Below are 12,742 nucleotides of genomic sequence, written 5' to 3' on the forward strand. Positions count from 1 at the left end.
AAAATTACATCAAACTTTTACTTGGAACACCTTTTCTTCAACCTTTGAATGACTTTTGTTGAAAATTTCCCAATGAGAATCAAAATAAAAATCAAACTTTTAAACTTCTAACTAAAGGCATGCATGTAAAAATTGAAACAAAATTAGGGCTTCCAGGGTGGCTCAGATGGTTAAAAATCTGCCTGCAATGCGGGAGACCTAGGTTCAGTCCCTGGGTTGGGAAGATCCCCTGGAGGAGGAAATGGCAACTCACTCCAGTATTCTTGCCTGGAGAACTGCCATGGACGGAGGAGCCTGGCGGGCTACAGTCCATGGGTTTGCAGACTCAGACACGACTGAGGGGCTTTCACTTTAGCGGTGAAATGTGTCCCACTGTGGAATGTGGGGCTTGCCATACGACTTGTGGGACCTTAGTTTCCCCAACCAGGAATTGAACTTGTGGCTCATGCACTGCAAGCCCAGAGTTTTAACCACTGGACTGCCAGGGAAGTCCCAATGTTATTATGCAATAACCTAGTGCTCTTTTTCATGATTGGAGTTATGTTTGATGTCTGGCTAAAAATGGGCAGGAATAGAATTTTCCCAGAAATGTATCCAACCTGCTGGACTGTGGAATTCATAATATATGTTTTGTCTAAGTTCTGTAATGTTCTTATGTGAAGTTCATTTACAAATCTAAGATTTTAATTGGCTGTTGCTTTTATTGGGTAGCATAATTCTACTAAATTACATACCACTATTTAAGAATACTAAAGATATATTTTTCCACTGTAGAAAATACATTTTAAATCATTTTAACCCACTATGAACATTTTGATAGTAGCTTTTAGAGGCCCCTCATAAAGCATTTCTATAAAGCAATAAGGCTGGGCAGTGTTTGAACACAGGGTAATAATTCATACCAATTATATTGCTAAACATAAGGTCTCAGGCCTGATCATATATCATAATTCATACCTTATGGTCTGATAGCAATTAAAATACCATCATTAAATATACTGCAAACATACATATTTGTTGAAATCTTGCTTATGTGGAATAACATTCTGTGCTTTATTACCCAGAATAGCACCCCTGTTTATTATCCTGACAACGCTGCAATTGCTAGAGAACCACTTTGAGAGTACCTTTAATACCCCCTCAGACTCGGACTTTATCTCATATTATTACAACTATTAATTTTGTTATTAATAATACTATCATGGCTATGAACGTTTTGCATCTTGGCTGATTTTTCTATCACATAAGTGGAGCAGGTATGACCTGCTGGGTGTAGTGTGGTGAAGAACACTGAAATCTCTTCACCATGTGGAGAAGACTTGTGCTGACTGAGTCAGGAGACTGTTTCAGAAAGTTGTCCAGGGGTTTGGCCTTTAGCTGTAGAAGATGAATGACCTTAGATGAGACAAGAGGATTCAGTTCACTTCAGTCACTCAGTTGTGTCCGACTCTTTGCGACCCCATGGACTGCAGCACGCCAGGCCTCCCTGTCCATCACCAACTCCCGGAGTCCACCCAAACTCATGTACATTGAGTCAGTGATGCCACCCAACCTTTCATTCTCTGTCATCCCCTTCTCCTATCCTCAACCTTTCTCATCATCAGGGTCATTTCCAATGAGTCAGTTCTTCGCATCAGGTAGCCAAAGTATTGGAGTTTCAGCTTCAACATCAGTCGTTCCAATGAAAACCCTGACCTCCTTTAGGATGGACTGGTTGGATCTCCTTGAAGTCCAATGGACTCTCAAGAGTCTTCTCCAACACCACAGTTCAAAAGCATCAATTCTTCAGTGCAAAAGGATCACTAGATATTAAATATTTATTACTGCATCACTCCAGGTGCCCTGAGCAGGTGATGGTCAGGATCAGATTGTAATCACACGAGTCCTAAACTGTGACCAGGTTAATAGAACAGACAGTGTATCATTTGGATCCACACGCTCCTGGGAGGCTAGCTTCAAGGACAGCTCCCCTGTCACAGGTCTCCACCAGAGCTCTAGCAACAGCGCATCCTCCAAAAGACCATTTAATGAAGTTTCTTGAGATAGACTTCCATACAATAAGTATAGAGTTTCAGTCTATCAGGTTCGAATGGCCCAGGATTTGGAACCGTGAAGAGGGTTTATATTCTGACAGCGCCCTTAAAGCTCCGAGCTTCAATTCAGGGTCAATACTCAGATGATGAGAATTATCAGGAAGGCATAGGTCAGTGTCAGGATGGGAATGCCACGTGCAAAGCAGCTGAAACAGTCACAGCCAGGGCTCTACGCACATTTGAAACAAGTTCTCACAGGTCGAATGCCCGAACCGTTCACTCTTCGCTCTGCTCTAAATAAAAACACCATGTGTTAGGGGCAGAGATCCAGTTCACCCCTTTAATCCGACCAGGGGCACGGAGTACCTTTGGTGTGAAGGTGCGGCCGAGGAAGCCTGTGTATCAAGGAGAGTGCGGTCTCTGTTGTCAGGGGCCGAGGTTCGGAAGGCGGCTGTCAGGAAGAGCGTGAGGCCAGAGAGGGGAGTGAGGCTGGGTGACACCTGCTGAGGTTGTTTGATGTCATCCGCCCTGGTGCCTCTTGCCCACGTCTCGACTGCGCCTTTAGTTTTCTGCGTCCGGATGCTTCCGCATCTGCGCCTGGCGGAGGCTGGAGAAAGGGCGCATCCCCGGGCTGCCCAAGTCCCAGGGACAGAAAACACCCATGACCATCCCAGACCCCACCCCTTCTCCATCCCCTTTCCCATCCCCGACTCCAGACCTCTGTGCCCCTGCTTGGGGCCAGCAGGCGACAACCACTGGCAGCCTCAGCACCTAAGGGCCTCGAAATCCTCCGAACCCATCACTTCTAGACATGCGCGCCTCCCCTCGGCGTTCCTTCCCAGGAAACCCAGGAAACGCTCAGCCCCCCAGCTCCCGTCCTCCATCTCCTGCCCCACCCAGGAGCTTCTCCGCGTGGTCTCCACCCTGTATGCAGTCTGTGAGTACACATGCTCTCTCTCAAGGGAAGGCCTCTCCTGATTTACTTGCCTATCATTATTCCCATATAATCAACATACTATGCCTGTAACTGAAGTATGCCTATCTAGTAGTTGTATATGAATAACCACAAAAATCTCTTAAAACAAACCAGGGCACTTCCCTGGTACTCCAGTGGTTAAGACTTCACCTTCCCACACAGGGGGTGCTGGTTTGATCCTGGGTCGGGGAGCTAACATTCTCATGCCCTGGGGCCAACACCACCCCCCATCCAAAAAAATACAAAAACATAAAACAGAGGCAATATTGCAAGAAAGTCAATGAAGACTTTTAAAACGGTCCACATCAAAAAAGCTGTAACACAAACAAACAAACAAAACCTCCATTGATTCTGAAGTTTGCAAGGTGCTGTGAGAATGCAGGAAGGGGGGTCTCCTTGCCCCCGCTGATCAGGACGCAGAAGCAGCCGTGGAAAACGACAACAGCATGTACACCGCCGCGGGAGAAAGAGTTGCACCCTTTTATTGGCAGAGTAACTTGGCAAAGGTGGTATGATTGAAAAGTTCCAGGGTGCAGGACACGCCGGTCCCAGGCCGGCAGAAGCGCACGCGGGAGCGAGGCGGGCGCATCACCGGAGGGGCGGGATTTAGCGCCGGTGAGCGGCCGCCGAGCTCGGAGACCACCAGTCTTGTGCCGCGTCACTGCTCAGACCAGCAAATCTCAGCCCACTTGCCGGTACCGTGGAGACCTTTGAATGGCTGTGAGTCCCCTGCATACCCCCCAGCCACGATTCTGAAGCTGCACTCATTAAAGGTGGGGGGAGGGGTGCGCATCATTTCCTGTAATCCCTGCTGAAGTCAGAGGGTGAAATTTTAATGAAGAGCTCACCATCCATGTGCCCGGCACACAGGACACGGGAAGGAACCGTCTCCCGATCAGTGAACGAAACAGAAGACATCGGACTCGAGCTGTAAGTCGGCAGAGCTTGCCACGGCGAAGCTCAAACAAGGACAGGGTCAGGGTCTCGGGAATTTCAAGTACTTTACATTAAAAAATTAAAAAAAAAAAAAAGGTATGTAGGAAAAAAAAATTTCTAGAAGTGATTTTTTTAAATCTGTATTTTGAAGAAAGGGAGCACCACCCATGGCATAAAATTATAAAATACAGTAACAAACATGTAAATCATTGTCAGGACTGTAATTCCCATACAACACAAACACCTACACAGAAATAAACCCTATGTCCTGGGGAGTGCGTGAGAGGCGAACGACTGGAGGGCAGGAAACCCTCGGTGGGACGTGTGAACAGGTGTGCGGTGCGGGCCGCCCTCGCCACCGGCCTCCCCTGCGGTCCACGCCAGGCCTGGCCTTTCCCGCACCACCTGGGGCAGCACGCCCAGGGACCACGGAGCCTGGAGATCAGGGTGTGTCCCGCAGAACGGGTGAGCGCGCGCGCACACACACACACACCCAGGGAACCGCAAGTGTTCGGCCGGGCTGTCTGTGCTTTTGTGCGTCTGTGCAGAGCGCCCCGGCGTGTATGCGGGCAGCCTCTGTCCGCGAGCTTGGCACCCTCGGGCGGTCTCACCCCGCGAGTCTGCAGGCGGGCCCATCACAGGGTGGAGTCCCAGAACTCGGGGGGCAGCCTGCGGCAGGGGGCCCCCTCGGGCTTCCTGCACGGAGGCAGGGGAGGCGCCCGGGGCTCCCCGGGGGGCAGGATCTGGGGCCAGTCCCCCCGCTCCTCGCTGAGTCTCCGTCTCCAGTCCAGGAGCTCCCGCAGGGCCACGCTCTCGTTCTCCGACAGCCTCAGCTGGTGGATAACCTGGGGGAGGAACGCAGAAAGAGGGGCATCGGACACTGCGCCAGAGTGAATGGGCAGGGCCAACGTCAGACGCCAGCGCTCTGCTGGCTGGGGAGGGATTTTGAGCATCCCCAGGAGACTTTCCCAGTTCCGTTATCCTGGGAAATGGCATCCTACGGAGAAACTGACTTCTAAACAGCAACCCCGGAAGCCAAAAACAATGCATCACAGGTTAAAGTGCAGAAAGAAATTCAACCTCGGATTCTAGACTCAATACAAATGTCCCTCAAAACTGAAGGTGAAATAAAAAATGTTTTTGGACAAACAGGAACTAGGAAGTTTCGCTATCACAAGTCTTGCCTATTTTGTGAACCTTAACAAAGCAAGATGAAAAAAATGGAAATTTAAGAAGGAAGTCAGGACCCTGGAATTAAACCCATGGGTAAGCGTAAGTTACGTGTTTGGAATGTTACAGACGTGAAGTTGTATGTAGAACAACACGCCAACAATAGCTGCAAAAGTCAGGAGGGGTCGCGTGGAGCTCAGAGGTTCTGAGGTTCTAGAAGTTCTAGGAAAAAGACAAAACTAAAACAATTTAAGATGAAAGTAGGGTTTCCCTGGTGGCTCAGTGGTAAAGAGTCCACCTGTATGCAGGAGACGCAGGTTTGATCCTCGGGTCGGTCGGGAAGACGCCCTGGAGAAGGGCATGGCCACCCAGTCCAGTCTTGCCTGGAGAGTCCCATGGACAGAGGAGCCTGGCGGGCTGCAGCCCCTGGGGGCGCAAAAGAGTTGCAACAACAACAACGATGATGAAGTAAATCAAGATTCACGCTTTATTTCCTAGTGAATGCACAAAAAGAATAATGATAGAATGTGTAATTAACAAATTAATATGAAATGATAAATTTCAGTTACCTAAAAGAAAGGTGCTATATGTATATATATATGTATAGGTGAATACATATATACAGGAGAAGCTATATATATGTCTAGGTGAACAAATATACATATATAGGTGAGCATATACGTGGATATATAGGTGTATATACACCTAGGTGAACATATATGTCTAGGTGAACATATACGTGGATATATAGGTGAATATACACCTAGGTGAACATATACGTCTAGGTGAGCATATACATGGACATATAGGTGTATATACACCTAGGTGAACATATACGTCTAGGTGAGCATATACATGGACATATAGGTGAATACACACCTAGGTGAACATATACGTCTAGGTGAGCATATACGTGGATATATAGGTGAATATACACCTAGGTGAACATATACGTCTAGGCGAACATATACGTGGATATATAGGTGAATATACACCTAGGTGAACATATACGTCTAGGTGAGCATATACGTGGACATATAGGTATATATACACCTAGGTGAACATATACGTCTAGGTGAGCATATACATGGACATATAGGTGAATATACACCTAGGTGAACATATACGTCTAGGCGAACATATACGTGGATATATAGGTGAATATACACCTAGGTGAACATATACGTCTAGGTGAGCATATACATGGATATATAGGTGAATATACACCTAGGTGAACATATACGTCTAGGTGAGCATATACGTGGACATATAGGTGTATATACACCTAGGTGAACATATACGTCTAGGTGAGCATATACATGGATATATAGGTGAATATACACCTAGGTGAACATATACGTCTAGGCGAACATATACGTGGATATATAGGTGAATATACACCTAGGTGAACATATACGTCTAGGTGAGCATATACATGGACATATAGGTGTATATACACCTAGGTGAACATATACGTCTAGGTGAGCATATACATGGATATATAGGTGAATACACACCTAGCTGAACGTATACATAAATGAAGGCCAAGTGCTCAGGAAACAGAGGAGAGCAGAAGAGGACCCAGATCTCCACCCAGCAGTCGGCACTGCTCCTCCTCTGCGCCCGGCTGGCGTGAGCTGTGTCTGCTTTCATGCCGGTGTGACCGCACACCCCTCCTCCTACCGAGCACAAAATACCTCCATTCTACAGCTCATCTCCACGCGAAACTCTTTTCAGCAGCTTTCCACCACGACCACAAACACGGAGGAGCCGGGCGAGGCGCGGCTCTCGGCCGAGACCTTCCTAGCAGGGAAGCCCGGGAACCTGAGTCACTCCAGACACACCCTGGCCTGCGGAGAGGGAGGTGTAGGGGCTGCTGACGGGAAGGAGGCTTGGGGGTGGGATTTTGACATAAAATGTCCTAAATCCCCTGAGTCATTGCTTCACTGGAAAAAAAAAAGCTTTCTATCCTTTCACAGCTTCTCAACGTTTACTAAAAATATCTGAATTCCCAAGCACGTTATAAAAGGTGAAACCTACACACACAAAGCTTTAGAAAGCACTTTCTTAACGAGTGTATTGATGTCTTGAATAATGTAGTGGGAACAGAAGAACACCATCTTTGAATCAACCACCAAGAGCTTTCTATGCTTCCTTGATAAGCAAAAAATCTGACTGATGCTTGCAATAATCAACTAATGCTCAGAATAAACCCTCTTATTGAGAGATCCCATGAAACTTAATTCTGTATCACAGAGATTAATAGGTATTGAGTAAAATCTAACAGGTATAGAGAGATAGTTGCCAGAATGGCATAAATGGGATGCTAAAATATTAACATTATTGATCATTTAAAAAAAACACACACAACAAATCTTCACAGGTTATATCTTACATGACGGTTAAAATTCTGTGTAAGGACAAGTGACAGGTCACTACTTTCAACACAGTAAAGTTCAGAGGGCATTTGAAAATGATGACCCATGAGACAGTAAACAGAAGATCAGAAGATGAGGACAGGATGCCCTGTCTAATGATCCTTAAACTGACTTACTTAGATTTATTAAATGTATCAGGCTATGAGGCACAAAGATTGTATTTGTCACAGTGAAGGAGCTTTAATATTTTAGAATAGTGAACAAATGCAACTATGAATGTTATTTAAATGGTGGCCAAGCAACACATGAGGAATACAAAGTATCTGCAATGTTATCCAGCACAGTAAAAACATCTAAATCACTGCTTTATCATTCTTTAAATTTCATGCCCTATTGGTAGTAACAAAAACTCTTATAACTTCTCTTATCATTATTTGATATTTCACAAGTAATATCATTAATGATACAGAATAATACACATATTATCATTAAAAAGCCAATAATGGTTTTGTAGAATTTTAGCTTCAGTGTTGAAAGGAAACCATTTCTTTCCAGGAGGAGAAGTGACCCTGGGGGTTAAGGATGTTGATGCTTCTGGGAACCTGGAGTCAGCTGGCATCACCCCAGGTCTCACTCATCCTGACGGGTTTGGAGGATAAAGGATGGCGTACTGGTGTCCTTTAAATTAAATCTTGTTTCTCATTGCTGTAAAAGACATATCTCCAATCCAGGCCACCACTTCAGACAGCTACTTCCTTACTTATTTTCTTATCTGGCATGCTTTATAGAATAGTGTTTGCACAGAAAATCATTCTCTTTCCCAGAACCAGACGGCAAGAGTTGCAGCTCTGGAAGAACTGTCCCACACCCAGGGACCCTGGGTTCTGCGTGGCCTCACCTCTGGGCTCCATGAAAATGACGAACGCCCTGTCTTTACGGGCACTTCTAGACACGTCAGTCACGTAAGCGTCTCAACACGCTGCATGTGGCGTGGACATGGAGGAGTCAACAGGGGGAGGTTTAATTAAGTTTTCTTTTCTTTGTTTTTACCATTTCCCTGGGAAAAGGGGCTCTATGAAGGAAGGTCTGGAAAGACCTCACAGAGGTGGGAACTTTCAGTCTGAATTTTGAAGAATGAAAGGGGCATCAGTAGGAGAGGAGGAAAGAAAAGACTGGGGGAGGCATTTTCACGGGGACGATGTAGACCAGCGCCAGTCATGACACTGAACTTCATTCTCTAACAGGGAGTCACAAACCCACGGGGATCTGGGCTCTGGTATCAGCAGGGATGGGATGGTTGACAAACCAGGACTCTGTAGCCAGGGCGTCTGGACTAGAATCCTGAATCTGCCGCCTGATGGCTACGTAACCTTGAGCATCGGCTTCCTCACCTGTAAGTGGGTTCCCAGTAATCACACCTCCAAAGGACAGGTGCGGGCTACTCGAGTGCCCTAAAAGTGTAGTGACTGTTCTGTGAATGTGGGCCGTTATGACTGTGTCATTGCTACTAATAACTGCTTGACTTGACAAAATCCCAAAACCTTCTGGTTTATGGTTATCCTCATGACTCAATCAGATAATGTTACATGAAAATAATTTGTGGCTCAGCTCAAACGGTAAAGAATCTGCCTGTAATGCAGGGGACCCAGGTACGATTCCTGGGTCAGGGGGATCCCCTGGAGGAGAGAATGGCAACCCATTCCACTGTTCTTGCCTGGAGAATCCTGCGGACAGAGGAGGTTGGCGGGCTACAGTCTGTGGGGATACAGAGAGTTGGACATAACTGCATGACTAACAAGGAAAACAATATAAAATAGTCTTTCCCTTCCTTATTCATAAGATCTCAAAATAAGAGTGACATACTGGATTTATAACATAGCTGTGACTTATACAGAACTCTAAACTGACACACGAATGATCACATTCTGAAGTCATTTCCCTGTGGGCTGGGATCCTCATCCTTGGACAAAATCTCTTCGTTTCAGCAGGTTTTTAACTAGAAGATTCCTTCACTGAAACAAATCCTTAGAAAATAGTGAAACTAATAACTTTATATGGGGAACAGATGGTTGCTAGACTTAACAAGGTGATCCTTTCATAATATGTGCAAATAGCAAATCATTACACCTTACATAGTATAGTAAGTCAACTGCATTTCAGTAAAAGCCAAAAAAAAACATACTGCTGGGAGAAACTGGGCCCTCTTTAGTCTTTCTGACAACTGCATGTGAATCTAAAATTCCCAAATAAAATTTCAACAGGAAAAAAAAAAAAAAAGCAAATAGTGCTAACTAAGACACTGGTGAACATGATCTGGACAATTTGGTATTGGGGTTAAAAATAATGTTTTCTTTCCATTTTTGAGAAAAATCTTGCTGATTTGGTATTTAAAAGTTTAAGATGTGAATCTAGACTCAATCCGCCCCCCGCCCCCCGCCAACTCCAGAATTATAAACTGTTCTGCGTCTTCTGATGTCTTCCCGGTGGCTCAGTGGTAAAGAATCTGCCAGTGCAGGAGACATGGGTTCGATTCCTGGGTCAGGAAGATCCCCTGGAGAAGGAAATGGCAGCCCTCTTCAGTGTTCTTGCTTGGGAAATCCCGTGGACAAAGGAGCCTGGCAGGCTACAGTCCATGGGGTCACAAGAGAGTTGGACACGACCGAGCAACTCAAACAAACAACAGGAACAAGGTCTGTGTTTGTGCACTGGTGTGCACGCAGTGCTGTCTGACTCTCTGCGACCCCATGGACTGTAGCCCACCAGGCTGTTCTATCCATGAAGTTTTCTAAGCAAGAATACTGCAGTGGGTTGCCATTTCCTCCTCCAGTGGATCTTCCCCACCCAGGAATGGAACCCATGTCTCTTGGGTCTCCTGCATTGTCAAGCAGGTTCATTACCAGCTTGAGCCATCAGGGAAATGACAATGTATATCAGTTCAGTTAGTTCAGTCACTCAGTCCTGTCTGACTCTTTGCGACCCCATGGACTACAGCACGGCAGGCCTCCCTGCCTATCACCAACTCCCGGAGTTTACCCAAACTCATGTCCACCAAGTCAGTGATGCCATCCAACCATCTCATCCTCTGTCGTCCCCTTCTCCTCCTGCCTTCAATCTTTCCTAGCATCACGGGCTTTTCAAATGAGTCAGTTCTTTGCATCAGTTGGCCAAAGTACTGGAGTTTCAACTTCAACATCAGTCCTTCCAATGAACACCCAGGACTGACCTCCTTTAGGATGGACTGGTTGGATCTCCTTGCAGTCCAAGGGACTCTCAAGAGTCTTCTCCAACACCACAGTTCAAAAGCATCAATTCTTTGGCACTCAGCTTTCTTCACAGTCCAACTCTCACATCCATACATGACTACTGGAAAAACCATAGCCTAGACAAGACAGACCTTTGTTGGCAAAGTAATGGCTCTGCTTTTTAATATGCTGTCTAGGTTGGTCATAACTTTCCTTCCAAGGAGTAAGCGTCTTTTAATTTCATGGCTGCAGTCACCATCCACAGTGATTTTGGAGCCCCCCAAAATAAAGTCTGCAACTGTTTCCAATGTTTCCCCATCTATTTCCCATGAAGTGATGGGACCAGATGCTATGATCTTAGTTTTCTGAATGTTGAACTTTAAGTCAACTTTTTCATTCTGCTCTTTCACTTTCATCAAGAGGCTCTTTAATTCTTCTTCCCTTTCTATCATAAGAGTGGTGTCATCTGCATATCTGAGGTTACTGACATTTCTCCTGGCAATCTTGATTCCAGCTTGTACTTCATCCAGTCCAGCGTTTCTCATGATTTACTCTGCATATAAGTTAAATAAGCAGGGTGACAATATACAGCCTTGATGTATTCCTTTTGCTATTTGGAACCAGTCTGTTGCTCCATGTCCAGCTTGAACTGTTGCTTTCTGACCTGCATACAGGTTTCTCAAGAGGCAGGTCAATTTGGCGTAGTCAATAAAGCAGAAATAGATGTTTTTCTGGAACTCTTTTGCTTTTTTGATGATTCAACAAATGTTGGCAATTTGATCTCTGGTTCCTCTGCCTTTTCTAAAACCAGCTTGAACATTTGGAAGTTCATGGTTCATGTATTGTTGAAGTCTGGCTTGGAGAATTTTGAGCATTACTTTACTAGTGTGTGAGATGAGTGCAATCGTGCAGTAGTTTGAGCATTCTTTGGCATTGCCTTTCTTTGTGATTGGAATGAAAACTGACCTTTTCCAGTCCTGTGGCCACTGCTGAGTTTTCCAAATTTGCTGGCATATTGAGTGCAGCACTTTCACAGCATTATCTTTTAGGATTTGAAATATAGCAATTGGAATTCCATCACCTCCACTAGTTTTGTTCGTAGTGATGCTTCCTAAGGCCCACTTGATTTCACATTCCAGGATGTCTGGCTCTAGGTGAGTGATCACACCATGTGATTATCTGGCTCGTGAAGATCTTTTTTGCACAGTTGTTCTGTGTATTCTTGCCACCTCTTCTTAATATCTTCTGCTTCTGTTAGGTCCATACCACTTCTGTCCTTTATTGTGCCCATCTTTGTATAGGAGATACCAATTAGATATGAAGATGGAATGTAAGTGATATAAAGACTGACTTCTTGCAAGTTTCTGCATCCCTAAGTAGGAGATTTATAATTTGTTCAGTTACTGTCAGGGGTTAAAAAAACTCACAAAATCTCTCACAACCCAGAGGGAAACACAACATGATGTAAAGACTTAATGAGGTTTATTACATATATATCTACTTACTAATTTTTAATGGTTTTCTATTGTGTCATTAACAGAGTCCTGTGACATGAACTAATTGCAAAATGAGATTCAAATTTTCTTCACTTCCTGTGGCTATGCATTTTTATGACTATATTAATAAATGTAAATTAATAATTTGTGGCTGATTTTTACCTTAAGTCTTCCCCTTCTAGGATAAAAATAACCTTTGTTAAATAATTCATATGTAAAATCATGTTGCTGTTCATTTGTCACAGAATTGATTTTTCTATTGACTGTTCACCCAAAGGTGAAAAGAGGCATTTACTGACATTTATGGAAATTAAGAGAAGGAAACGGCTTGGCTGACTGAATAGGGAATATTAGCGTTTCAAATGCAAATCCCATTTCCACTCATGCTAACAAGATGTTGGAGGAAAAAAAACAATACAGAATGAAATTCGAAAATCAGTTTGTAAAACCAAAGTTTACCTAAATAGACCCCAATGATATGACTTAAAATGAAATGCCCTCTAAAAAGTCT

The 12,742-nt window shown here is 44.8% G+C and overlaps 1 protein-coding gene across 7 annotated transcripts in view; it reads right to left on the bottom strand.

Annotated features, from left to right (window-relative positions):
• Window positions 1-4,069: 4,069 nt before the first annotated feature.
• MYO16 (myosin XVI) overlaps window positions 4,070-12,742 on the bottom strand; it is a 499,683-nt gene continuing 491,010 nt past the window's right edge. For all 7 annotated transcript variants that reach the window (XM_070471419.1, XM_070471420.1, XM_070471417.1 and 4 more), the window contains one exon: window positions 4,070-4,790. In XM_070471419.1, the coding sequence (XP_070327520.1) occupies window positions 4,581-4,790 (210 nt within the window). In that variant the 3' untranslated portion in view covers window positions 4,070-4,580. The remainder of the gene's footprint in view (window positions 4,791-12,742) is intronic.

This window comes from Odocoileus virginianus, chromosome 8 (genome assembly GCF_023699985.2).
Source record: "Odocoileus virginianus isolate 20LAN1187 ecotype Illinois chromosome 8, Ovbor_1.2, whole genome shotgun sequence".
In the NCBI taxonomy this organism is placed as follows: Eukaryota; Metazoa; Chordata; class Mammalia; order Artiodactyla; family Cervidae; genus Odocoileus; species Odocoileus virginianus.